General features: G+C 37.2%; 3 protein-coding genes across 4 annotated transcripts; all 3 read right to left on the bottom strand.

The window, feature by feature from the left end:
- Positions 1–1,420: 1,420 nt before the first annotated feature.
- On the bottom strand, positions 1,421–14,763 carry LOC139121997 (mitogen-activated protein kinase 4-like). Of its 2 annotated transcripts, none has more exons than XM_070687334.1 (4): positions 14,596–14,763; positions 12,524–13,167; positions 8,587–8,896; positions 1,421–6,611 (listed from the first exon to the last, which is right to left on the bottom strand). In XM_070687334.1, the coding sequence occupies exons 2-4, from the start codon at positions 13,082–13,084 to the stop codon at positions 5,212–5,214; spliced, it is 2,271 nt and encodes a 756-aa protein (XP_070543435.1). In that variant the 5' UTR covers positions 13,085–13,167; positions 14,596–14,763; the 3' UTR covers positions 1,421–5,211. The 2 variants fall into 2 exon arrangements, with proteins under 2 accessions (XP_070543435.1, XP_070543436.1); XM_070687335.1 differs by lacking the exon at positions 14,596–14,763 and adding an exon at positions 14,323–14,480.
- Positions 14,764–15,566: 803 nt separating this feature from the next.
- LOC139121003 (uncharacterized) lies at positions 15,567–20,977 on the bottom strand. Its single transcript, XM_070685581.1, has 4 exons — positions 20,679–20,977; positions 19,250–19,500; positions 16,920–17,315; positions 15,567–16,667 (listed from the first exon to the last, which is right to left on the bottom strand). Exons 1-4 carry the CDS (start codon positions 20,921–20,923, stop codon positions 16,390–16,392), a joined length of 1,170 nt encoding a protein of 389 aa, XP_070541682.1. The 5' UTR covers positions 20,924–20,977; the 3' UTR covers positions 15,567–16,389.
- Positions 20,978–21,632: 655 nt separating this feature from the next.
- On the bottom strand, positions 21,633–27,550 carry LOC139121995 (uncharacterized). The gene is made up of 4 exons (XM_070687332.1): positions 27,252–27,550; positions 25,819–26,063; positions 24,990–25,391; positions 21,633–24,284 (listed from the first exon to the last, which is right to left on the bottom strand). Exons 1-4 carry the CDS (start codon positions 27,494–27,496, stop codon positions 23,995–23,997), a joined length of 1,182 nt encoding a protein of 393 aa, XP_070543433.1. The 5' UTR covers positions 27,497–27,550; the 3' UTR covers positions 21,633–23,994.

The raw sequence follows: 27,550 nt of genomic DNA, 5'->3' as shown, positions 1-27,550 counted from the left end.
ACTCGTTGCTTTGTCGTCTCAGAGGACAAGCGCCACCACCGAGATACTTTGCCTTGAGTTTGTTTTTATCGAAGAAGGCCACAATGACCGCGACACGACACATACTTGATTCACTTGTCTCCCAAAACACGATGACCGTGCCCAAACCGAGGGTTTTAAGACACTCTTAATCATTCACTGAAATAGCTATACGGGAACAAATTATGTATATATTTTATGAATCTAACAGACTACCTGTTATTAGCAGAATACAGGTTAAAAATTCTCCTCCAAAGCCCATTACTATTGCTGTATTCTTCAGAAGCTATTGATTCTATATGTCATTTATTAACATTACGAAAGGTAAGAAAATATGTATTTATTCTTCACCAAGCCAGGAAAGAATTCATTCAGACATGGTAAATCATTTTGTAATGTGGGAAGTGAACTAAAATGTTAAATTGTAATTATTACATGAGAAATAGTTTTCATGAATAAGATATCAGCAAAACATGTACCTACCATATTAAGACTGCTAAGCACATAAGATGAATTGATTGTCCATCATCAAAAGCGGCTATTGCTAAGGCCAAAAAAAAGAAATGTTTCTGGTCAGCGCGCGCGTCACTTGAACAACAGCGCGTCACCCTTTTTTTCTCTGTTTGTGGCCGGTGGCCGTGGCTGACACCAAACCAAAATGGCTGAAGAGAAAGACAAAATTCTTTGGGGGGAATGATCAGTGACTGCATGAACAGTATATATGTGACTATATTGATAAAACTATAAACTGACCCTCCCCCCTCCCTTGAGGCAAAAAAAATAAAAAAAAATAAAATGCGTGTCACTGCCACCATTTTTTAAAGAAAGACCTGACCAGAAACATTCTTTCTTTTTTTTTGGCCTAATGTATCTTTAGAAAACCATGGTTGACGGTAAAATAAAAACTGGAACAAAAATCGTCAAAAGTTATAGCAAATGGCTTCTTTCAATACACAATGAATAGCTGGTGATTGTTTATCATAACTTAGAACCCAAAGGCCTGGTATTTGTATTCTATCATCTTCAGCCTCTTTATCAAGAGATGTGGTTAGTAGGGATGGCCACAGTTTAAATATTAAATAAGATTCCAAAACCCATTGCGACCACCTCTACAGGGTACACATTACATATTTCTGGAAGAAAACAACCTTTCCTTGTAAATTCTTTATGCATAATTCTACCTTTACAGTGTAGTACTGATTTACAAAAATTGTGTCATAAAACCCAGTTATTTGTTGTACATATATCTACTATTACATATGCACAAGCATCTGGACTCACTCAAGTTCATCTTCATCTGCTTTCATCATGGTTCCCATCAAGGTGTTCATGACAATTCATGTCAAATTTCATACACTCGGTCAGGCACAGTACACGACATACACTCAGTAACAACACTGTATATGATACACTAGCTGCACAGTACATGGTTTAATGCTCAAATGGTAGAATACTGATAAACTTTCAGACACAAATCTTTGATGACAAAGTAAAACACTAGTGTACAACGAACAGTACATTTCAAGAGTTTAAAAGAACTACAGAGATTTACAGGACAGTTGCTCCATATAATGTGTAAGTTATCTTTGGCTCAGAGAGAAACTGTGTTTTCTATACCATCTGCATGGTACATGTGATGGCTAGTGCATGCAATACAAATCTACCAAACTTGTGATGCACTGGTTTCTTTGCTGGCAAAGTGATCACTAGTACTTTTTTAATCTGCTGAGTTGACATGGTACATGTCATCACAGGGTAAAACCCAAAAATTTCACCAGATCACATAAAAGTGGAGTTGCTCGTCACCACAAATTTGATAAATCACTGTCTGTATATATGGTAATAGAGGAATGTCAGCGATATACACTGATGGAACTGCAGTAGCACAGTACAGTAATGATAGCATGTTTTATTCACATGGAAACCAATGAGAAAATCAGTAATTTGGCTTTAGGCCCAGGTGTCCAAATTCCTTTAACTTATGGTTGTTCACAGTATAAATAGTCTGGCTATCAGAATGAGGCTTGGCAAAGTTTCACTTTTTGACATCTTTAGAAAATGACGACAGGTGTTTTTTTGACACAACATCATTTTCAAAAAGTTTTCACAGACTTTTAAAAGAGTGTTGATTTACAAATTCACTGCAAGAGTACCATTCTAACAAACACTTAAATATTCCAAAACCTACATTCATTCATTCACATTAAATGTTATGGAAAATCATACTTTATGTTTAAAACAAACAATTAAAATTAAAATCCAACAAGTGAAGTGCTGAAAACATCTGGCGAAATGCCAAGCAACATTTAGGTTGGGTAAATATGAATAAATAGATTTTCTACTCAAAAAGAATATCCACTATAGCAAATATTATAATATTTGTGAAATTTAGACCAAAATATGATTATAAATAGTGCTGAACTATAAACGTTTTCTGTTTATAATGCATACATAAATATCTAAAACCATCTTACTACTATGTTAAGTGTGGTATACTATCTAAACATCAAATATAAACTGTTTTAGGTAAGATACTTGATATCAGACCCCATAGATTCTATAAACTGTTCTAGGTTAGATACTTGATATCAGACCCCATAGATTCTATAAACTGTTTTAGTTTAGATGCTTGATATCAGACCCCATAGATTCTATAAACTGTTTTAGGTAAGATACTTGATATCAGACCCCATAGATTCTATAAACTGTTCTAGGTTAGATACTTGATATCAGACCCCGAGAGTCTTCATCAAAATGTTGTCTGTAGAACTGTACACATCTAGTTACATGTAATGGAAAGTGTTACATTACACTACATGCATTTCACTCATACCCAGTACTTGTCAATGTGAACTACTGATACAAAAAGCCCAGTAACTTTTGACCATTTTTGCAAGAGCTGTACTTTGATGAATGTGTAGAACTTTGAATTTTTATGAAAGTATGTTGAAGCATGACTTGAAATGTCTCGCCAGTAATGGTATAATTGAGCAATGAATAAATAGAATGCATAATATTCAATTATAAAGCATATATGTTACAAAACATATGTAAGAAGGCTGTGCTGTTTAACCAAGTACCAGGTATTTCAAGTTGAAAAAGTTACAGTGAGTAGACCACAAAATAGACGACGAAATTGTTAAAAAATTTAACAGTTACTGGGGCATACAGTAATGACACAATAGGCAGTGATTAATTTCTACAAAGGTGCAAAATGGACAGATAGCATATACAATGAAGACCTAACGTTTGGCCATAGATACTGCTCCACTAACTATGGCTTGACTACACGCCAACCTGTCAGTGGCTGTTTTGTAGTTGTTTTCTAGTAAACATGTTTCTTGCATGGAGATTATTTACCAAAGAAGGGAATGCCACATTAAGAGTTGCTCAGCATATAAGAAGATATCAAGTGCAGTACAATAATATGCTGCATATGGACTCAGGATAACTCCTGTACATGTCAAGAGAAATGTAGAGTTCTCAGTTTGACCAACTTTTATGAACTATCAGAACTACTTGCATTTTGTGCCGCAACAAAATAAACCATTCAATAAGCCCTGAACAACATTATGCCATCTTATTGACATACATATTGCGTTTGATGCAAATTTGCAACGACTCAATACCTGCTACCGCTGACTCTAATAAATTTTGTTGGAACACTCAAACTTACTCCATGAGTCTAGTGATCGTGGATGTTTGAGGGCACACTTGTCATATACGATATAATACTGAAGATAAAAAGTGAGACATTCCATGCAGGACTTTCGTACGTTTTCACCAACACAATAACTTGAGTTGAATAAAATGAGTTTAAGGTTCAAACTTTGATGTTTGCACTTCTACATGGAAATAATATCAAATTTCTTTAAAAATATGTGATTATACCTTGGATAAAAATTTCTCTGAGAGAACATAACATTAAAATTTAAGATGACCAGCTTTTTCACCAAACATTTCCAGGGTTCTCCATAAGGCAATTTTCAAGGGAGGGCCATCCCTCTTTTTTTTTAGAGCAATACTTTCACAACACAGGAATATGCAAATTATGCATTGATATGTAAACTGCCCTCCCCTCTGTTTTTCCAAGCCATGGAGAACACTGGTTTTATTAGTGTGTTTAAACAAATTGCAGCCTTCAATGGCTTTTAAAATTTCTCATGAATTACAGACCATAAATAAGTCTAAACATGATCCTTTCTTGGAAATCACTCCAAATAAAAAAGAATCGAGGTACTGTTGGAAAAGTATTGTACAAGTGCATATCATGTACAAGCACTTTTGAAAATCCATTCCGAGGCAAGATGGGACAAAACTGCCACTGTGCTTGGAAACAAAAGGAGAGAGCATCACCTCTTTGTGAAAACGTTTATCATGTGAATTTACAACACTTGCTAGACTATCTCTGATCATCATCATTTGTTGAATAAACATCTTATACAAAGCAAATGTTGTCACAAAAGCACAGGTACTTTCACAATGCTTACCTGTCATAACAATGACACTCAGGCTAAAAAAGCAAATATTTCAGACAAAAAACGTGATGTTTATACAGTAATGCAGTTTGTCTGGGAACATACTTTTCATGGAATTCTTTCTTGAGTTTATTGATTATGAACATAGAAAACTGGAAGGTAACTTTTTGGTCCAAATAAATACAAATTAACAAAGTCAGCATGCATGATAAAACACCCACACTTGATAAGAAAATGTTTACGCAAAGTGAGTTTATGTGCTTCATAGCCAAAGAAATAATGATTTACTTGAATAAGGTAATGTGTCATAGATAATGATCAAGCTGAACATGTCTAGATTTTCATGTTTCTTTACATCTCACATTTGCCATGAGGAATAACACTATTATCTTGCTTTATCAATCTTTTGACGCAACGACCTATGATTTGAGGTAACTGATCTCTTACCCAAAATCAATTGCATTTAGCATCGTAAAAAACATGCAAATTGGAAAGAAATGTATTAAACAGTGTACAAATACTATCCAACATTAGCCTCAACAGGGTTTTCCACACACTGATTTCATATACACATGAGATCAGTAATTTCTGTTGAGGCATCTTAAAGCTACCTAGATTAGTTGTACACTTTCATGAAGAGAATTTGTAGCACTCAACAACTACAGCAATTCACATACACATACCCTGTTGTGCTAAAATGAGTTGAAGTGAAAAGTCACTGTTTTCCTTTTGGCTTGTACTTCTTTGGACGGACACTTTTTTCACCTCTAGGGGAATAAGTTTTTGGAGATCTAGGTGAGTTTGGACCACTTGTACACTCCATATCTCTGACAGGCAAGTCTATGTGCAACTGTTGTTTGTATTCCTCTAGGCCTTTTTGTCTACCGATCAAACTTAAGCGTACTGCCTTGTTTCTTTCCAATTCCATCTTCCGGATTTCATTCATTTTGTGTTGAAGCTTTGGCGATGTATAACCCTCAGCATTGACACAATCATGTTTGTGATTTTCACATGTTTTGTGTCTACAGCTCAACTTCTTCTTGGTATCCGATAGGTTTTGATCCATACCCTGATGTTTTTCGCCATCTCCTCTATCATCCGGCAAGGCACGGAAGTGTTCAATCTCCAGACAGTGCTGCAGACTCTTCTCTCTGTCATGATATTCTTCTTTGCTGTTTCTATGACTACAATTTGTTTTAACTTTCCGTTTCACTACATCCATTTCCTTCTTTGTTTTAGTATTTCTATTGAACTCACTACTTGGTTTCTCACTACTTTCTTTGCTTGCCTTCTCATCGTCTTTCTTCAAATTTACTTTCAACATCTTTTCAACATCTTCATTCACTTTTCTCTCCTCCCCACCATCTCCTTTCTCCGTCTTCATCAGTTCAGCTTCTTCCTCGACTTCATTCTTGTCTTTCATCTTGACAAAACAGGCCACATTGAGTTTACATTTATCCTTCTTGTCCACCACATTCTCACCATCCTGACTGATTTTCTCATTCTCAGCCACTTCCATCTGTAGTTTCTCTTCCAGTTCCAATTCTTCCAACATATCCTCAGTCTTATTCTCGCATGGAGTCACATCTTCCTTGGCATCGTTGTCTGATTTTTCACTGCATTCACTCTCATAGTCCAGGGCCAGTTTTCTCTCAAAAGCCATGTTTTCTTCTTCCTCTTCTTCTTCAATTTTTCCATTGAACTTTTCCGCTAAATTGTTGGGAAGTGGAAGCTTCTCCTGGCCCTCTACCATGTCCACGACAGAATGATTTTCAAGTTCTGTGAAGCTGCGGTTCATCAAATCTTCTTCTGATATTTCAGATCCGCTATTATCCAAAATTCTATCTTTAAGTGTAAGGTCACTGAGGGCTAAGGCTTCATTGTCGACATCAACATTGTTGTGCCATTGGACGTTGGAACTTTCTGAGATCAGGATTTTCTTTAGAGTTGTAGGTGAAAGGTCATCAACCTCACTTTCAATATAAAATGGCTGATCTGTGATTGGTTCATCAGGTGGATAGGAGTACACATGCATGAATGGATGCTGAAGGGCTTCTTCAGCTGTAATCCTGTCCCTGGAGTCAAAGGTCAGAAGGCACTCTAGTAGATTTAAAGCTGCAATTGACAAGAAGAGTAAAAGTGAGTACGGAAATATTTAAGGCAGAATAGTTTATACATGTACCTTTGCAGATATTTCTGTAAGTGCTGTGTATCTTCTTTCCTTTGGAATACATTGAAATACTGGGAATTAGCCTGGCAAACAAACACAATGTGTCGATATGAATGTTAATGTTACTGTAGACAAATGAACTTCAGTCAGGACTGTTGCTGGTATTTGTTTGTCAACAATAACATTGGGCATGACACATAGCATTAGGCAGGTTTACGCTGCAAGTGTTTAAGTAAACATGAATGCGATAAGTCACAAATTTCTGCTGGAACATCATTGATTTGCATGTAGAATGCACAGAAACAGCAATTCAGATTTTACATTGAGATAGCTGTTTTCACATTTGTAAATATATAAATTCATTTTCATTTTGAGGCAACAAAATATTAAATATTGTATAAATTACATGAGTACTGTAATTGTTAGCTGTATTTGTTATAGAGACAATGCAGGTGGTTTCATTTTTTTTTTGCAATTTTCCTGTGAAATTTGGTCATTAAATGATTCACTCAGTCTTTCAGATGGCATTATCAATACACAGCCCTCTACAGGCAACAGCAGATTACACATGCCACAACGATGGGACGTTGATGCAATGTCAAATGCTTTTTTCTCTCCGACGCTTACTAACAGAAAATATGAATTCTATGAATTATTTTCTCTTAAAACTTGAAGACAAACCAGTATATTGACTGTTTGAACACCCAGAATGCACTGTGGCATGATTTGGGAACAACACAAGAGACTGTCTGTTTCAAACAGAATTGATGTAAAATTTACATCCGCATAAAATGGAGCTGTACTGTGTAATGCTTACAGTAAACTGCTTGCAAATGAAGAATTGTTGACATGCACATTTCAGTGATATGCTTCTCTTGTAATTGTTTATGACAAATGGAAGATATTGCTTCATGTTCTGATCACAATCACAGGATTTCAATTCCAGTACTATAGATGAGCCAATGTGTGTAATAGATTCAAGGGACACTGACCCACTCTGGCCTGGGTCACCATACACATGTACAAGGCTGATTCAGGTATGTTACCAGGAAGTAAGACTTGAAAGGGTCAAACATACAGCTGCTACTCTACCATTTTGTGGAGTAACAGCTATATTGAATCCAATGGATTAAAACAGTTTTCTTGTGAAAGTGTGATATTGGGCTGAACTTAAGAACTTTAGAAATTTCAAAAAAATTTCAAGAAATGTCTTAATTGACTGAATAAGTTCAGAAATGTTGTCAGTTAGATAGCACACTGCTTCTGATACAATTTTTGTCTATATGAACATCCAGTCTAAAATAAACTGGAATACTAGCACTTCAACCGCCATCACTACTTCTTCTAATATTATATTATTAATATAAGGCTATTCACAGAATACCAGAATATATGTCTGAGTTCATCATACTGTAGAGGTACGGTACATGTATTATCAAGATGTACAGTGCCAAGGACATTAACCAAAAATTCAACCAATGTAGTACCAAAATAGTATTCCAGCAGAACTACAAAGTTATAGATTTTCATAGGCCTTTGTACACTCTGTGACTTAGTGATCATGAAATGGGTGTTTAAGTTATATTGAAAAAATTTATGACGTCATGCCAGATTGTTCTTATGTTTACATAAAACAGCTGGGAGGTGAATGGTCAAATTGCGTCCCATAAGACCCAACTTTATTGGACTGAATAATCTTGCCATCTCTTTCCATGTCCACTGATACTGATATTTACAACACGATGACACTCAACAGGTTACAAACACAGGTGTACAATACAAAATGAGACACATTATTTATAAAAAATTGCAATATTGCTATGCTCATTTGTTGGAGGGTACCTTACACATAAGCATACAGAAACATGTATTTCTGAGTCAATATCTCTTCACAAACAATTAGGAAAACAATAATCTTACCATCTCTTTCTATATTAGGAAATCTCTCTCTGAGTGGATGCTTTGGTTGACCTTGGTAATTTTTCAGTAGATTTTTTGGCACAAGATCCAGTATCTCATCTATTCTGTCAACAGGTACAGGCACAGCATCTAAAATCAGGGATATCTGTTCCGCCTCATTAGCACCAGGAAATATTGGTTTACCAAGAAGCAATTCAGCAAGGATGCAACCACAGGACCACACGTCAATTGCCTTGGTGTAGTTATTTGGAGTTAGCATCAATTCTGGTGATCTGTACCACCGAGTTGACACATTTTCACTGAGATAACCCTACAAAAAAGCAAAAACAACAGATTTTATCAGACTTCAGGATTCAAGTGGACCACCCCCCTGTTTGGGGAGCAATATTTCTGTGTGTTAATAGCTATACAAAAAGAGTATATTTTCACACAAAAATTATGCAAATAATGCATTGCTATGTAAATTAGCTGTCCCTCTGTTTTTCCAAGCAGTGGAGGGCACTGAGACCATGGGGGACCATCTTCTTGTACCTCTATGCTGAGACTTACAACAACGGCAGTACACAGAGTTTGCAGTTATGTTCAGGGCTCGAAAATTTTTTTTAAAACTCACTTGCCATAGGGCAAGTGAATTTTCAATTTCACTTGTCCGGAAGAAAAATTCACTTGCCCTGAATTTCAGATGATTTTAAGAGTAAATATGTATGGTTTATTAATGTCATTGTAAAGAAACAATAGCTGTAACTTACTGATAAATTTGTGTCCTTATTCTGTGTATCAAAAATAATATCTTATGTAACGTACACATACACAGTGTTTCAGCCAGCTTTTGTTAGCATGGGGACACAGTGACCCATAGTAGGTCTTAATGGGTGACCAATTAAATTTTTGGGGGACATGTAATGCATTTCAATAAAACAACACCGGTACATTGTCATTGTGTGTCATCATGACCTGGTACCTGGTTTTAATAGGCAAGTCAGGTAGGTGCACTAAGGGTAAGTATATAATGGGCCAGCGGTGTTGTGTCAAATTATGCCCACATGAAACTTTCAGTATCATTTAGTTTACTGCTACCACGTGGTATGTGCAATAAACTGCAGGGTTCCCCTAAGTCACCAAAATGATTAGCCAACTCTTTAGCCAAATAAAAAATCTTGTAGCCATTTTGAGCAACTTTTAAACAGTTTATGATCTCAAGTGTAGCAACAGCTTTCTCAGCATTCAGGAGTTCCTAATTTTACAAATCAAGATGTTTTGTATGTTGTTCATGATAGTTTTTACATTAAAGAAATATTTGTTTAGTTTTTATTACATTAATTATCTGTGTTTTTTATGACATTGAAGGGATCAAAATACTTTTTCATTTCTGATGGTAAACTTTTGCCACAAGAAATAATTAGGTAGCAATTCTAAAATAGGTAGCAATGTGAAGTGTATTACCACAGATACAGAATACTTCTGCGGCATTGAGTAGTGTTCACAGTATGACAACTTATCATACATATACACTACATGCTCTACTACCTTATGTGGCACATTTATGCACTCTTTAAGTCATGATGTAAATTTTGTTAGCCACACATATACAAATTTTCCATGCAGAAGAAAGCATTCGGTAGCATAGTGACAGTGTATACAAGTATTGTGGTGTTGTGTCATAGTTGTGATCAAGCAGGCTCAATAGCATCTTCAGCATAAGTATTTTCTTGAGACAAAAAGGGTCAGGTCAAAATCCTTTAAAACGAGACACAATGATATTGTTCAATTCATTTTCCAATGTTTTAAAGAGTAATAATAGTTTTAATGATAATGATAACATTGTAGCCCAGGAACATTTTCATTTGATATTTCGATATCATCAAGAAATGTCTAGTGATGTTCACTATTACATCATTAAACTGGAGGACTCTGCAGAAATATTAATGTGATGATTTGAAATGGATTGCTTACTGCAACTACTGTTGACAATTTCCCTTTGCCATAACTGTTAATAAAATTTAATTTAAAACTGACAGTCAAGCTAAATGCCATTAAATTGGAAAGCACCAAGAAATTACCTTTTATCATGAGATTGTACCTATTGGACCTCCCTAGGTGGTTTCTTTTGAACCATAATTGTGTACTTAAAGGGTCTTCATTGATGACATCACATAAGATGACCCAGATTTGACCTTTCAGAAAACCTCAAATTTTTTCTCCTTTTCCCTTGTATTCTGACTCTGTTTGTGAAAGTTTCCTTTGAAATAATGGTTTTTACTATCAAACTGAGTAATTGCAGGCCAAATTTTGATTCAAGCAAAGTAGATAAAACTTGGACTAAAAAGGACGACCGGTACGCGGGACTCACAGAGGCAAAGCCAAGCCTCAGTGTATTCATCATTCCTCCATGATGTTTTGTAGCACGGTCCGTCTATGAGGGACTGAGGGACCGCGATTGCAGAATCAAACAGCAACAATGTTTACTTCACGTACCAGGGAATTTGTAACTTTGTAGAAAGGAGAGTAAAGTGTTTCAATACATTGCAACTTTGTAGGAAGGAGGGTAAATTTGTTTCAACACCTTACAACATTTTATTGTAAGCTGTAGTTTTCTGTTGAGGAGGCATCGTGCATGACATGATTTCATCAGAAGAAAAAAACATCGTGCAAAGACGTCAATATTTTGCTATTTTGTAACCAAGTAGAACAGAGCTATTTTATCGGCCGGCCATATCTAAAGCGGTACACTCAAAGAACTAGAGAGTGGCAGCGCATACGTACAGTGGCCTCATTGAAATTCACTTGTCCGTCGGGCTGGGAGAATGTTGTTTTCACTTGCCCGGACTCAAAATTCACTTGTCACGGGCGTCGGGCGGCGAGAATTTTCGAGCCCTGAGTTGTTAGTTTGTTGATATTAAGCTGGTAATATCCTGATAACAAATGTTGTCACCCACAGTGGAAGGAGAATGCATGGTACATCCTCTTTGAACTCATCCATTTCTAGCTAATCTAACTCTTCAAACGACTGTGACCCCTCTTTCAATATTGTTGACCATCCTGTGAGTTGATTTTATGACCCTTTGAAATTTAAAACCATAAATCTGCAAACTGGAAGAGTCTTCAGAAAGTCTGGACAGAGTTCAAATTGTTCTCCAAAATGACCTCATGTTCATTTGAGCATTCATATACACAAGTGTGCAGCATGATTTTGCATCCATTGAAGGTCGACGGTGATTATATAAGAGTTTGTTTCAGCATTTGGAGCCTAGGGAAAATAAATATATTGGGAACTATGCATCATTTTGAATTCCAAGGTTCCATTTAGTCATGGTAATCTGCATGCAAATTGTGCCTTTGAAGGTCACGTTAATCACAGACAGTAGAGGGGGAATCTCTACTGTCTGTGATTTTTGGCTTGATTCAATGGACATAAAACACTCTCTGTGACTCTTAAGTTTTGACAAAATTACACTTCCAAAGTTTTGATAAAACTCCAAATCTCTCAACTTTTAGGAAAGTGCCATTCTGTTCAATCATCCTCTCAGCAGAAGAAATGTTCTATATAAGTGGCTGCAAGATTTAGCAACTTTCATGAAATTTATAGAAATCGAAAATTTGTAAGTGATGAATCTTACATACGTAATTGTAGTTGTGTGGCATATAACTTAGCTTTCAACTTTTTATCCCTGGACGTTCGGTAAATAGTGATGCCAACAGCAGTGATACATTTTCTTCTTTATTTTCTCCTAAACCACTTCATATATTACCACTGTAGTTATTTTTCTTCTTTGGCCACAATATTTAAGCAAAATTTTAGCATCGATGGAATGAGCTCTCGTCTAATCAGAATGGCAAAGGGTAGCATATAATGCTAATGGTAATATAATTTCTCTTCCTAATCCCTTCTTTACATCACATAGATTCAAACCTGAACAATCGAGACAAACTTACTCACCTTGTGGCAATACATGGGGTCAACAATTCTTGCCAAACCAAAGTCTCCGATACGTAACGTTAAATCTTCCATGTTGATCAATAAGTTACTTGGTTTCAAATCTCTATGAAGTACATTAGCACTGTGGATGTATTTGAGGCCACGCAGCAACTGGTACATGAATAGTCTGATGTAGCCCCCACTGAGTGTTTGACTTTGTATCACTCTATGTAGATCAGTATCTAGAAGTTCCTGGATCAGATACACAGTACGGAACTCATTGATATTATCCGTTGTGTTCAAATCAATGTTGTCACCATGAGCACTCAGGATTTCGCATACATGTACGATATTTTCATGTCTGAGTCGTCGTATGATTTTAATTTCTCTCAGAGCTTGTTTGCAGCTTTTTCGATCACTGAAGGAGATCTTCTTGACAGCGACATGTTTGTCACACTCACTGTCTACAGCAGAACAGACTAGACCATTGCCTCCAAAACCAAGGGGTTTCAGGTCGGTGTATCTTGGCCCTACAGTAAAACTATACTGTAGAGGGCTTGATAACATATCATCATCTCCCATCGTTCTCTCTCTTAGCCACTACAAGTTGTATTTCAGTGAGACAGGAATCACAATCTTTTACTTCTTCCTGAGTTTTCATTCGTCTGTAGAAAGTGCAAGAAAATTGACATTATAAGACAAAGCAGAAACAGAAATACATGTATATGCAGTGGCTTCTAGTCACTTCAACCCCTAGGTGTTTTGACCCCATCAGCCCTGGTCATCTCCACCCCTCATACCTTCCTTCAGTATTAAGAAGACACACCTGTATTATTATCTCAAAAGCACATAGTCAGTTTTATTCGATGTTCATAGCACTTTGAAGGTTAGTATTGGAAGCTAGTAATGCCGGGAACACTCCATGTTTGTACTTAAAATCTCCATGGCCAACAGTTGGCAGATGCATACGTGTACACGTGGTGCCTGCATTTTGCCTATCAAACAGCCAAACCATCTTTTCGAAGCAAACAGATTCCCTCACAGAAACCTGATCAATTCTCGCATGCAATGTTGCATTATATATTCAGTAAACATGAAGAGTATGATGAGGTCGAAGTGACTTGGGTACCAAGGTGAGGTGACCACAACCAGTGTGAATTACTGGGGTCAAAACAGACAGGGGTCGAGGTGACCTGCTCCCTATGCAATACCTTAACAATCTCTCAAGCACGTATGGTTCAGGAAAATACAAAAACTGATTTTTCAGAGCTGTAGAAATATCCAAACTTATTTAGATTACATTCAGTGTTGACATTTTTCATGGCTATAACTGGCTTGAACTTGAAGGGGATGGTGAGCCCATGGTAAATTTTCTTACACTGTAGCTGTTCACGACATTGAATAAAAATATAAAGTTGATGGCGTAAAAAAACACACACACCAAAATAATTGTTTTCGTTGGATCATGAAACTACCAAAGTCTGAGTATGTGGTGGGTTCGCGATTAGATTTACAGGGCGAGGCTCAGCTAAAGATTCACTCTCAGTTGACCTTGAGTACGGAGGTTATTTACGCTTGCTGGTCTTGCTTTCCGCAGTCGGAAGGCGGCTAAATATCTGAGACTCCATTCATTTCTGCGAGTTTCAAGAGCAATTCTGTCGACGGCGTGAACTAACAATAACGACAGAAAATGTAAGCAGTCATAATTTTGATCTGGTATTTCTATTTCATGTCGTATCAGGGCGTTATGCAGTTAACAATGTCTGTGCAATGTACCTTCCTTGTGATTGCATCACTCGTCACTTGTTCCTCAAACTTACCTGTAATGTTACAAAGACACAGTTTAGGTGTAAATTTACATCCGACTTAAAATTCTATGAGTGAAAATTTTTACACAAAGAAATCCATCTTTTTCATCGTAATAATTCAAAGGTCGATGTACCGGGAAATTGCACTGCCAATATCGACGCCATGTTGCTATCAACATCACAAAAGAACACCACCGGAAGTAAACAGTCGGTCAAAACACCGAGAAAAATTGGACCAAAACACGCCTGAGAGAGTAAATCACTACGATATTTTGAACAAATTACCTTTAGATTGCATTTTGTTGCTGAGTTCTGTTATGTTTTTTGGCGATGGGATATCTATCGATGCCATAAACACTGCCGGATCATAATACACCATACTATACTCCGCCGCCGTCGTGGAAAACTGTGGGGGATCATTAGAGGTTATGTAAAAGTTGGGTCACGGGTCACAGCTTTTCCACCGGCAAACGCTGATGGCGCTTCACTCAGGCGGCGCAAAATCGTACTCAGTGAACATGATGATCGGTTCAAACAGTAGAAAATGCCAAATTCTACTTAGAAGAGAGCACAAAAAAATACATCATGATTTAAGAGGTATTATGGATGTGTACGAAGTTCATCTCAGACTCTCGCTGTGGATACGTAGCTCTACTGCGTACCACTCCCTTTTGACTGAGTTGTTGGGAAGAGGGACACATCACACAGGATGAAATCCTGAATACACATAAAAGAACTTTCTCTGATCAAAGCACAAACAAAATGAAGTTGAAGTCAGTATGTTCTCTACTCAAAAGACTTTTGGGTGATCAACATTAGTCAAAGGCATTTTATATATACAGTCTCAGAAAATCATAAGCAATAATGTAAGCTTACCCCTCCCGGCCCATACTGGACGAAAGCAAACTTTGCAACACATAAATGTACAGGTGAAGCCGAGTACATTATACAGTGCAAAGTTTACTTGAGTCCATTATGGACTGGGAGGAGGTACATTATTAATATTATTTTATAGTTTTGGCGATGCCAGTGAATTTGTAGATGTAGAAAACATCGTGAACCACATTGTTGGATAATCGGTCCATTATCAGTGATAATCTTAGGGTATGACGTCACAAAATTCAATGTTATTGACAGAGCTATAATATAATTATCATTATAAAATATAAATGGTATTTATATAACGAGTTTCGTAATTGATCAGGCTTGAGCTTCCTTTCCGCAAATGAAATACTTGAAAAATCACTAAACGAATTCAACAGGGATGTTTTATTTCAGCTCTGCATGGAAAGTCACTGAACAGCCTATCCGCTTACGGCTTGTCCGATACAGTAAAATGTATATATTATTCTCTGTTAAGAGAACCTGCGAAAGCAATACTATGACTGCCCATTACTAAGCATGCCACAACTATAGACTCTATTTCCAAGATATTTACAACAAATTCTGAACATCATTAAGATTGCAGTTGGTACATATATAAGTATATAATATCGAGAGAAATATATTTTGTAAACAATGTTCATATGCACGCAAACAATTTTTAAACTTTTGTTAGGTAATGCCTTTATTGCCCTGTTGATGGTACGAGTCAAGGTAATGACTGGATGTTCGTTGACAAACATTCGAATGAAGTAAAAAGTCAACTTTATCATTCGGAAAATGTTCCACATAGTCCCGCTCAATGGAAAATGTCCGAATTTCGAGTGACGTAAGTGTTATTTTTTGCGGTCAAGGTAAAACCATGGAGTCCGTTTTATTGAATGCAAGTAGGTGCATCAGTGGAAAAGATATAAATCGCATTCAGTTGAAAAAAATTCAGTATCGACATGAGAAAGTCAACGATATCAGGGAGAGTTAATGGAAAGAATATTACATCAAATTTAACACGAGTAAATGCTCCAAGCATTTATCTTTCCGAAGATAAATAAAGCCCTCTTTGGTGAGCCTTATAGGCAAAATGCTGTCTGATTTACATGAGGTACAACTAAAATTGATGCGCACTTTGAACCCGTAACGATAAAGTTCTACATTTTAAGCCTGCGATTATATCCCGAGCGGTCTCTCATACTCATCTCGTTAAATATTGATATCCATGTCCCTGAGCTTTTCAACCTGCGTTTCAAACTTTCCAGTCTGTAAGACTGCCTCCCAAAGAAGTATCTTAGTTCTCAACAATCGTTCATTCAAGTCTTCCTGTTGACGGCAGTATCCTTCACGATCTGTTTTCAACTGATGCAGGATATCTTTAAAAGTACTCATTATTTCTCGCCAATGTAAATATTGTGATCGTAGAGTCTCCTGCCAATCTGTAACGATGTCATGAGAGCTCTGTAGACTTTCCACCTCCTTTGATTCTGTAAAATAAATATAAAGTATTTCCATAAGGTGATAAACTGTATAACGACAATGAAAAATTTGGTAAGGCTTTATGCGAACATAGATTCACCTATTAAAATTTACACATTGCGGTTATACATGTTATTACGATGTATTTAGAATACTATTTCCACATGTTAGTCGTATGCATTCATGGTTCTCCTAATGTATAATCTCGTTCATTTCATCTGTAGTTATGAAGAATTCATGTGAACATAACAAAGTCCTACCCTTAGTGGCTTTGTAAATGTTGTATCCGCCGATAGCACCAGCAGTCAAACTACCTGCCACCGAAGTGACAACTGTCGCTGATTTTGCAATGATTGCACCACCAGATATCAAAGCCACTAAACCTGGTATTCCTCCAGCTAAAAGACCTAGGCCGATGCCTCCTAGAGCCAGAATTCCTACCGCGGCTGCCAAAGCTACGCCCCCTACGATCAAGGCGGTTTTCATCTTGTCGCTGTGGACCTCAATTTCCTCAGCGAGTTTTGATAAAATTGGATTCAAGTCATCAATGAAGCTGACCATTTTCGTCTGGATCTTTGTCGATGACGTCGAATGCAGAGCTTCCATGTTTTCAAGCTCATATTCCATATTGTTTTCGATGTAATCCATTAACTCTTCTGTCGAGAAAAGTTAAGAAACAAAATCTCATGAAGCATGAACTGAAGTGACGAAGTATGCCTTTGAGTATTATTTTGTTAGTCATACTGAAACGATTGTCCTCTGACGGAATAATATAAAAAGTTAAACAAGTCAACGAAATCAAAACATCAATGAAAAAAAGCAGAAATACATCATGTGCAAGGAAAAGTTTCTTTTCTATTGATCAGGCAGCTATTACTTTAACAAATGACCTGCGCACATTGCAAGGTCAAGTTCTTCAAGCGATACTCAGACGGCAAAGGTAACCACGAGCTTTCAACAACTTGATATCAGACCTGTTGTTATTAAGAGGTTGATGCAGTTATAACTTTTGTGTAACATAAAAATATAATTAACTGCGCTTTGTGTGTTGATGATGTAATTTACTATCGTCGGCCACTGGTCAAAAGGAGAAGTGGGCCAATATACAGGTGTTCCTAACATTGCTGAGCCAAACGGTCACTGGCCGAGCCAATCGGGCCGCTGTCCGAAACAATTTAACGAGCGAGCTTGGGCTGCTTGATATTCTAAGGGGGGGGGGGGGGGGGTGTGAAGATTGATGAGGTGGCATTAATTTTTCTACCGGCCCACTGGGCATTATTTTTCAACTTGGAAAGTTCTGGTTTCGTATTTCTCGTGGTTTAATGATTACTTGTGATTGTAAACACATATGGAAACAACCAAAAAGGACAACTATTCGACATCCGATGTTCTATTGTCACCAGTGCAACAGCACAAACAAACGAAACAAAATGCTGCAACCTGTGCCCCGCAGAAAAAAATTAGCGATAAGACCAGAGAAAAAAAATCTTGTTCATCGGATCTTTTGGACCAAGGTTCAGGAGCGGCGAGCGAAAATGTTTTTTATTTATTCATTTTTTTAGGCCAAAGGTAACCGTGGTCCCTCGGACTTTTTTGCCTGGATACAGGCAAGGCAAATAATCTTTTTCCCTTTTAGGCTAACCAGAAATATCTCAGACAAGATACACTGGTACTGGTTATTGAATTCAACACAATATTTCTCAACAATAGCATAGGGCATTACATATACAGTCGGTATTTGCACAACATATTCTGAGTATTTCAGCATGCTCTCAGAATAAAACTGACATGCACAGCAAATCACTGAAATCTAACAATGCAGAAGTATGAGTTTGCCGAAATCAAAAACAAATTCCAAATCGGGCAAAGTAGAAGCGGCGATTCCGATGAACAATTTATGTTTTTCTTTCTAGCCTAATTAACATATACCGACAATATAACAATTTGGCATTACACATTTAAGCTGTTAGTAAAACTTATTTAGAAGTATTATAATTGACAGATAGAGAAAACTGAAGATTAATTACAGAACTGACAGGATAAATCTACGTATTACTTCAAAACGTTGAAGGTGTTGTAAACTCTGACAAAAACAAAATGGCAGTTATGGAGTTCTATGAACTGTGAATGGCTTTACTTAAAGTTGAAAATTAAAATATGAACCAAGCCACGAACAGTAAACATCAAAAACCTTATTTGCAAATTTTGCTGTTTTGTGTCTATGTTTACAACTATTGTCTTACAAATTTTGACCTAGTGTTATTGGATTATGGATTGGTATGATTGCGATTATTTTGATACTATTCAGAATTACAACATGGTAAAAATTTATTTAATCAATTGATTTCTCTAATTTAACATGCTCATTGAAGATAAATCTGGGGTCTTGTTAAACGCTTGTGTTCGCCAAGTGTTAGAAGTTCTCTAGAACATGTGATATGATTTTATAATATAATTAAAACATTAATAAGTATGCGATGAGACGCTTCAACAGAATCGATACATGGACCATAATTGCCCTTTTGACTTCACTGCTCACGCTCTCCTCATCTTCCCTGTCATGTGCCTGTACATAAAAATTGTTACTTACTGTTTACTAAGATATCCTTTCGAAATTTTGAAAACGCGTCATGTTCCATGTATGGTTCAAAAGCTGTTCTGACGTCATGCATAGGGATATGAAGAAGTTCTCCGGCATAGCATACTTCTTCGACGGTCTTGAACAAGGGACCATAACTTTCCAAGCTCAATTTTTTCAAATATTCATCTATGTTCATCTGCTGGAATTCAAACATTTTCTCCATGCTTTCAAATATCTCCAAACATCGATGCCGACAGAACCTGAAAAAGTACATATAAGTTACAAATGATGAGTTATGTTTCCCTAAATCAACTTGTACATCATGTACTTTGCAAAACTAATCAGCACCTTTAGAAAACAGAAAGGGCGGAAAACCACAATTGTCCTGTGTGATTACATTTGCATATCTGGATATTGTTACCGGTATATCCCACTAATCCGCGTGGTGATTATAATTGTGATATTTTGAGTTCTATATTTCGTTTACAAGAGGTAAAGTCGTGATGCTGTCACAATGAATACCTGTCCATTTGACTCTGATCTAAGGGTTATCTGCTTAGTAACGACAGACGTGGGAAGGTATTTTTGGGTGTTGGCATTGTTACGTTTCCAGGCATATTTTCATGAATTAAATCAGTTCTGACAATGTTCATATAGTGTCTTTACGCCCATTCATTACTCTTGTACATGAATCGCAAATGCGATAATTTGATGGGTTTTAATATCACGTGACCAAGTTTCGAGAGTGCTTGATATATAGTGGGCAGTCGAAACTTAAATTCTATCAATATTATTCCGTTTGATCCACAGTCGAAGTTGCATTCGAAAGTTTTCCTGGTGACTTGGTGAGTTATCGAACGGCTGACCAATGGCTATGGGGTGTCCTTATTTGTAATCATAATTTTTACGAAGATTGAAATAAACAGTAGGAATATATTTAATGACATTCATCTTTAGTATTATGTCTGGGGCAACTAATGCATGTTTTTGTTTACTTTCATTTACAGATTTTCTGAGTGTAATCAGCTAAAAACACAGCGTTTTTAGATTTACGGTTTTGTTAAAAGCTGTAATTTTCAGTGTGACATGACAGTTTGTGCAAGGTACAAAGTCCTCGTACAGAGTCTATGGTTTGTCGATTTGAATGAAAATGTCAATTCATAGTAGGGGTAAGCGACAGAAACCCGTCCTTACTCAATACAAATTACAATTATAGTCAAACTGATTCCGTTTTTTGCTTTGGGCTAGATAGCTTACATGTCTGTATTTGATTGACCAACACCGTCAAGAAGGACAACGCTCTGTTACTCAAAGGATTCCATATCCACAAACAAGGGTACCTGTGGTACAATGTTGAAGTCAATATCACGGTACATAACATTTTGTTATCATATGAAGAGTATGGACGATGGATAAACAACATATCTGGCATTCATACCTGACCATTACAGTTTCATTGAGAATGTCACGCAATGAATTCTTCACTTTAAACAATGCGTCACTTGCTGCTTGCCTGGCGTCGTCACTTCTCGTGGAAGCATTCTCCAGAGACCGTAACACATCTTTAAAATCTTCCAACGCTGTATGTATGCTATCCCACTCATCAGTGCCAAGTTTATCTCCCACTTTTGAGAACTGATTGTCCAACGATTGCAGGAATCCTGACCAGGACTCATCGGCCATACTTACTTCGATGGCTACGTCCGTGCAATGGCAGGTTATGCACTGGTTGTAGCGTGCGTTGGAAATTTTAAGGTGTAGCTGTCCAATGCAGGGGGTGTGGGGTGTGGTTTCACCGAGATTGAGGGAGGCTACATATATTCGTATTTTACAGCGCGCCTGTAGCTGTAACTGTTGATAAAATTCTCTTGTGCGTTGACCATCTTGTAAAGAATAAAAACACGCACGCACGCACGCACACACACACACATCCATCCATCCATCCATCCATCCATCCATCCATCCATCCATACATCCATACATACCTACCTACCTACCTACCTACCTACCTACCTACCTACCTACCTACCTACCTACCAACCTACCCACCTACCTACATGCATACATACATACATACATACATACATACATACATACATACATACATACATACATACATACATACATACATACATACATACATACATACATACATACATACATACATACATACATACATACATACATACATACATACATACATACATACATACATACATACATACATACATACATACATACATACATACATACATACATACATACATACATACATACATACATACATACATATATACATGTGGGTGGCTGTGTGTATTCTTTAATGCTTTAAGAATTTTGAAAGTGTTGTCAAAGCATTCACTTCACAAATATACACAGCACCAAGCGGGTATCAACAATGAATGGCTGAAGTTAAAGCAACATGTGCAACGAATAGTCCTATTTTCATTTACTACTCGATCCATCCACACACAACAAGATAATTGACATGCATTAAGTGGTTTATTTTGCTCTAAAATCAGTTACTTCGGTAGGTGTGGATACTCAGTTTGGTAAACTTGTTCATATATTTTATTAAACTTTCCCTTCCTATATTATGCAGGACAAATTATGAAATTATTTGTTTTCACCCTTGGTCAGCAACATTGTGCCATATATCCTCAAACTGTCACCCCGTAAAACAAATGGAGCACCCCTTTGTGGTATTCAGTTAAAACCATAAGATGAAGTGATTTCGTAGCTAGACAGTCAGACTGCGATGTAAATTATTAACTATTTGACAAGATATCGTTCACAGATTGTATCTGATTTCGCCATAAATACGAAAGTGCAAAGTTCATTCACCAGATTCATCTTCCTATAGAGCATGAGCACTACTACGGCAGCCCAAACACTGGTGTTGGAACGACCAATTCAATTTGTGCAGGACTTTATTCTCTGACAGACAATTGATGGCTTGCAATAAACTTTTGTATTAACCCCAAAGTTTACTAATAGGAAAACAAATAGAAGGACCAAGCCTTGTACAAATTTAACTTCATCAAAATCATACTTCGAAATCTTTAGCGATTGTATAGAAATGATCTGTGTAATCTGTTTTCTTGATTTCTGCATACACGAAGATAAAATGTTTTTTATCACTAATAATTGATAGAAATAGGTGCCAGGAAGCTAGGCTAGTAGGCTAGCAAACACGAATATCACCATTAATAATTCGCAAAATTGTATTCGGCAAGATTGTCAAAAGCAGCTGTAAGTGTTAGGCTGCGTTCACAAAATATGGTTGGAGGGGGAGGGGGCTGGAGGAATTCTGTGGGGATTCGAAAATTTTTTGGGAAGTAGAAGGGGACTTGAAAATTTTGCTCTGCCTGTAGGGGGAACTTGAAAATTTAATGATTCCCTTTTACGTTTTACATTTTCCAATTCCAAGTTTTTGTGGGTAATTCAATAAAAAATGAATACCATTTTTATTTCATCCAATTGTTGTAATGTTTGTAATAGTTTAACAAAATCTAGAACCATTTTTTCACATCTTGAAAAAATCTAAACATGTATGACTTGTCGTAAAAAACCAAACGAGCCTAGTAACAGGGCAGAAGCTGCAACTGTTGATGATTTTTGCAATATTTCTGTGCAATATATCAACTACAGTTTCTTGTTGTTTCCCTACAGCATCCTGAAACACACAATATTCAGTTTGTCCTCAAAGCCTGTATATACAAATATATATTGGATGATAATTTAATTAGAGTCCAGACTGACAGTCAGTTGTCAGTGATACAAATGCATGCTACACATACACAGGCTGTGATAGCAAGCTGAATACTGGACAGTACAATATGTTGCAGGAAGAAGAACACAGTTGTATAAACTGAACAAAAATATTGTCACAATTATCAAAGTTATTACAGCTACCCCTGTCGGCACAATCTCCACCGCAGAGTTCTTATCGGCGCGTCTTTCCCACAATTCCTTGCGCTGTCACCGATAATGAGAGATTCTTATTAGCGTACGCGCGATAAGAACTCTGGTTCGAGAGTGCTGTCGGCAGTGTCACTGTCAGGTACCGCCCTGCTACTGCAGTGTCACTCTTACTGCATACCCGAGCAGTATTAGAGATAGCTTTGACTCTGATGAACATGGTTGTTGAAGAAGAGTTTGGGTCAAATGACGCTCTTGACAGTGAAACAGACTTTTTACCCAAGATCAGGCCAGAGAGCAACACTTGGAAGACCTGAAGACTTGAAAAGTTATCGGGGAATTTTAAATTCTGGCATATGAGAATAATCCAATATTAAAGAAAAAAGATAGGGTCATACTTTATTTTGTAAATTTTCACATTTCATTTTCATCATAAAATAATTCAAAAGTAAAACTTTAAACAGTAAAGACTAAATGAAAAAATATGTGAATAAACGGAATTATTCATTTTTTAACCAAATTTGCCATTATTACACCTACAATTTCAGAGATGAAAACATTTATTTGATGGACTATTTTAACCTTCCAGTATTGTAAATTTCGAGTAGCATCTAATTCATATATGTCTTGATATTGCAGTGGTGTTGTGGCCTATCGATCACGCTCGGGTCAAGGGTCATCGCCAGGTTCTGTGACCCGAGTGCGATAGATACGCCACAGCGCCGCTGAGATATCAAAGCTAGATTGCACCAACACATAGTTGAAACTCTGACCTCCTGGTACTTTGGTCAGGCTACGACCATGGTTTCATGCGAAAGAGAAGTAACATGTATTTAAAAGTTGATGTTAGTTATTTTCTTGTCTCGCAGAGCTTTCACCATTCTCTCAAATTCATTCGTTTGATGCAACGCATCATTAAGGATGTCATCGGTACGCTCAAACTTTTCATCTATCTCTCTCTGCTGATCTTTGTATCGCTCTTGGTGTTTCTTGAGATCAAGGAAGAGTTCCTTGAAGGCAGTTACCAGTGATCTCCATTGCAAGAACTGTTCTCTCAGGGCCTCTTGCCATCCTCTTACCAGTTGTTCTGTATGTTTTAGTTGGTCCAGATCGTCCTTCATATCTGGAGAACACGATGTAAAAATTCTATAATGAGAGGATGACTATCTAAAATTTAATAATCTTCTGTAAAGTTTCATGAATTGTCAGCAAAAGTGGGTAGAATGATAGACCAAGTAAAATCAGTGTTACAAAACGTTTATAGGCACATCGCAGAGAATAGCCTATATCATTAGGTTTCACAAAGTGGTATCATTTTCTGGGATGGAATGCCAACGTATTATGATTTCTCTCAGTGTAGATATCTGTGATGTAGTTAGCGACTTTGTAGGAATACATGCAACAATTATAAGCTGCCGAGTCAGCGACTAATGTAGCATTTGTAGCTCCTGTATTCAGCTTGGAAGTGAATGCCACGATTATGTCTCTCCGTCCACATTTGTACGTGTTTATATGTTTGTCTGTTGGTTCTATATTCAAGTACAATTGATTTGATAGAAATGGGGTCTGATTATGTTTTAGTGTATGTTGCTACGTGGATGGTACCATTCACCTTCTCTACATAGAAGAAATCAAGACCAGTGGAAATTTTAGGGCGACAAAATGTTTGATACATTGTCAAAATTAGACACTTATATACACATGTTTACTTAAAACCTTTAGAATGTTTTGATGTGCACCATAGTGTATCATCAGATTGATGAACAGATTATCATACTAACTCTCGCTCGATGAAGAAACACTTATAGTTTATACGATTTGCCCTCACCTTTTCTCACTTTGTGGATACCATAGCCACCAACACCGGTGACTACACCTAGACCAGCAATGGCAGTAGCTCCGATAAGAGTAGCGGCTATAGGTTTACAGGCCAAGGCACCACCGGAGTAGATTGCAATCAATCCTGGAATCCCACAAAATAGACAACCTGCTCCAGTCCCGACCAATGCTATACCAAGCACTGCGACAGTGGCAATAGCTACACCAGTTATGATAGTAATTCGTGTTTCTTCATCTTCGATGACTCGTGCCAATTCTTTGATGACAGGGGATAAGTGTTTTATGAAAGTTTTCAATTTCTCTCCAATGTAGCGCGTTGCTTCGGTAAACGTCTCCTCCAAGCTTACCAGATCACTCGCAAGTTTATTTTCGATGTAGTCTTGGGATATTTCTGGAAGCAAAAAAATCATCTGTATTCAACAGTAATACATCTGTATTCAGCAGTTTCTTTTCATTTGGAGTAGAGAAGTGGACACCGTGCGAGACAATCGGTGCCCTTGAAGGAAGGTACGTTGGATGAACGAGCTACTGTCAGCATCGTTACTGTTCTTTGCGCAATATTTTGAAATTTTCAGTTCCGTGTTAACTTCGTCATCAAATATCTATGTAAACATGACAGAAATTACCGTGTCCAAATTTGTTCTAAATGGCGCTTTTGATTTTACGATATGTTATCGCAGAGGTGGATTGCCGAATTCTACTCTAGACCGCAATGTCGTCAGCGGCATCATGGGGTGTCTATAATTGTTTACTAGTGAAATCAAGATTCACGAAAACAATACACGTCTTCGTCAAATTGTAGAATTATTGAAACTTACTGGCCCTTTCGATAGATTTCTTAAATCTTGAAAAGGATCCGATTTTCATGCGTGACTTGGCACTCTTCAATATCTCATCGTAGCCCTCTAGGAGTTCCCCAGCATATTGAATTTCCTCTTCCTTGAATAATTGTTCATATGGTGAGAGCGTGTTTTTCTCAAGAAACTCACCAATCTCCATTTGTTCGAACTGTATGGATTCTTTTAAACGTTTGAGTATATCTTTGCACTTTTCATGTGAGTGCCTGTTTCAGAAAAGAAAGCAAATTAAGCCCTAACAACTGAAGGGTCACTAATTATGGGCCTGCTCATGTATAAAACACGTTTATAAGAGATGATAGTCCATATGACTGGTATTTTCAATGATGGCGCAAGATTGGCTACCGTAATGATTTTGTGACTACAGTTCCCCAGAGTAAGACCTTAACCCTGTTAAGAATTCGAGTCAACATCGAAAAGTTCAGGTGGGTTTTGCGTGGCTTTGGTCAGTGCTTTCGTGGGACGAATACTTCACAATTTGAGATGAAATTTTCACATCATATCCGACGTTTGACAAAGCTCTCAAAAAATTTAAGAGAACCCGTGAAATTGGATTTCTACCAGATTTGATTAAGGCCGGGTCGGTTTACGGAGTTTACATGGTTAGACACATAAATTTTGGTTAAATTTGAACCTTTGACTCAGTTTTGTCCTGAAAACCAAATTAAAAGAATCAGTCGAATTGGATTTCTGCCAGGTGATTTCGGCTGGGTTCGAGTAAGTTACTGTAGTCGAGTTAAATAATAACATCGGTGGCGCTGTTTTCATTCTCGATTCGAGAACAATTTATATTTACTTCTAGGGACAATGGCTGGAATTCTGGATTTCATTTTCAATATCCTTTTTCAGAAAAACAAACATATTCTCCTGCCTGTAGTGAAACGTTGAACACGGGGTAATCCGACATGATTTTCCCTGTAGAAGAATAAATAGTATTTTGCAAATACAGAGTAACTTATGGTAAATAAATTGATCATGGCCGTTCAAGGAGCATTAACACACAGTATTCACGTCCGATGAATTAACTATGCTTTAACGAATACTGAACAATTTGTATAGTTTGGAAAGGGTATTCAAAAGAGCAATGGTATGAGTAATTTTTGCCGGGAAAACAAGGAATAAATCAATAATGTCGAGTCATCATTTGTAGGAAGAGGGAATGTCATTTTCGTTTTCTACGGTTTTAAAAAGCTTGACTTGGCTATCTTACGATTACATGTATATTGGACTTGTGCAGTACGTGCCCTGGTGAGCAAAGTTCAAACTCTTTGTAGGTTGACAATTTATGAATACTCATTCTCCACACCAGCTCCCATATTGCCCTGCTCTTCTCTCATAACCACAGGTGCTCGTCTCCAGTGATTAGCGTCGGCCTCTGATGGCAAATAACTTACCTGTGTATTATGGATTCATCGAGAATATCTTGCAGGGAGTTTTTAATCTCGAATACAGCATCGTAGGCCTTTGTACGAACGACTCTACTTTGCTCGGAAGCTGCAACAAGTCCATGGAGCACTTCGCCGAATTCATTCAAGGATTTGCACATGCTTTTCCATTCTTCACTCTTAAGCCCCTTGGAAAGTGTTGACAATACCTTGTCAATACTTGTTAGAACTAATGGTACAGATGCCATAGCCATGTTGACCAACTGTATTCCAGTAAAGTTTCAATCACTAACATCTCAGGAAACGTG

Source organism: Ptychodera flava, chromosome 21, assembly GCF_041260155.1.
Source record: "Ptychodera flava strain L36383 chromosome 21, AS_Pfla_20210202, whole genome shotgun sequence".
NCBI lineage: Eukaryota > Metazoa > Hemichordata > Enteropneusta > Ptychoderidae > Ptychodera > Ptychodera flava.
This window is presented reverse-complemented; position numbering and strand designations above follow the sequence as displayed.

Coding starts and splice junctions, on each gene's coding strand:
- LOC139121997 (XM_070687334.1), bottom strand. CDS start 13,084: ATGGGAGATGATGATATGTTATCAAGCCCTCTACAGTATAGTTTTACT. Junction 8,897..12,523: donor ACCCCATGTATTGCCACAAG/GTGAGTAAGTTT, acceptor GCTTTTTTGTAG/GGTTATCTCAGTGAAAATGT. Junction 6,612..8,586: donor TCCTAATATAGAAAGAGATG/GTAAGATTATTG, acceptor TGTCAATTGCAG/CTTTAAATCTACTAGAGTGC.
- LOC139121003 (XM_070685581.1), bottom strand. CDS start 20,923: ATGGCCGATGAGTCCTGGTCAGGATTCCTGCAATCGTTGGACAATCAG. Junction 17,316..19,249: donor AAAGGATATCTTAGTAAACA/GTAAGTAACAAT, acceptor TTTTCTCGACAG/AAGAGTTAATGGATTACATC. Junction 16,668..16,919: donor CATTTACAAAGCCACTAAGG/GTAGGACTTTGT, acceptor TTTATTTTACAG/AATCAAAGGAGGTGGAAAGT.
- LOC139121995 (XM_070687332.1), bottom strand. CDS start 27,496: ATGGCTATGGCATCTGTACCATTAGTTCTAACAAGTATTGACAAGGTA. Junction 25,392..25,818: donor GAAATCTATCGAAAGGGCCA/GTAAGTTTCAAT, acceptor TTTTGCTTCCAG/AAATATCCCAAGACTACATC. Junction 24,285..24,989: donor TATCCACAAAGTGAGAAAAG/GTGAGGGCAAAT, acceptor CGTGTTCTCCAG/ATATGAAGGACGATCTGGAC.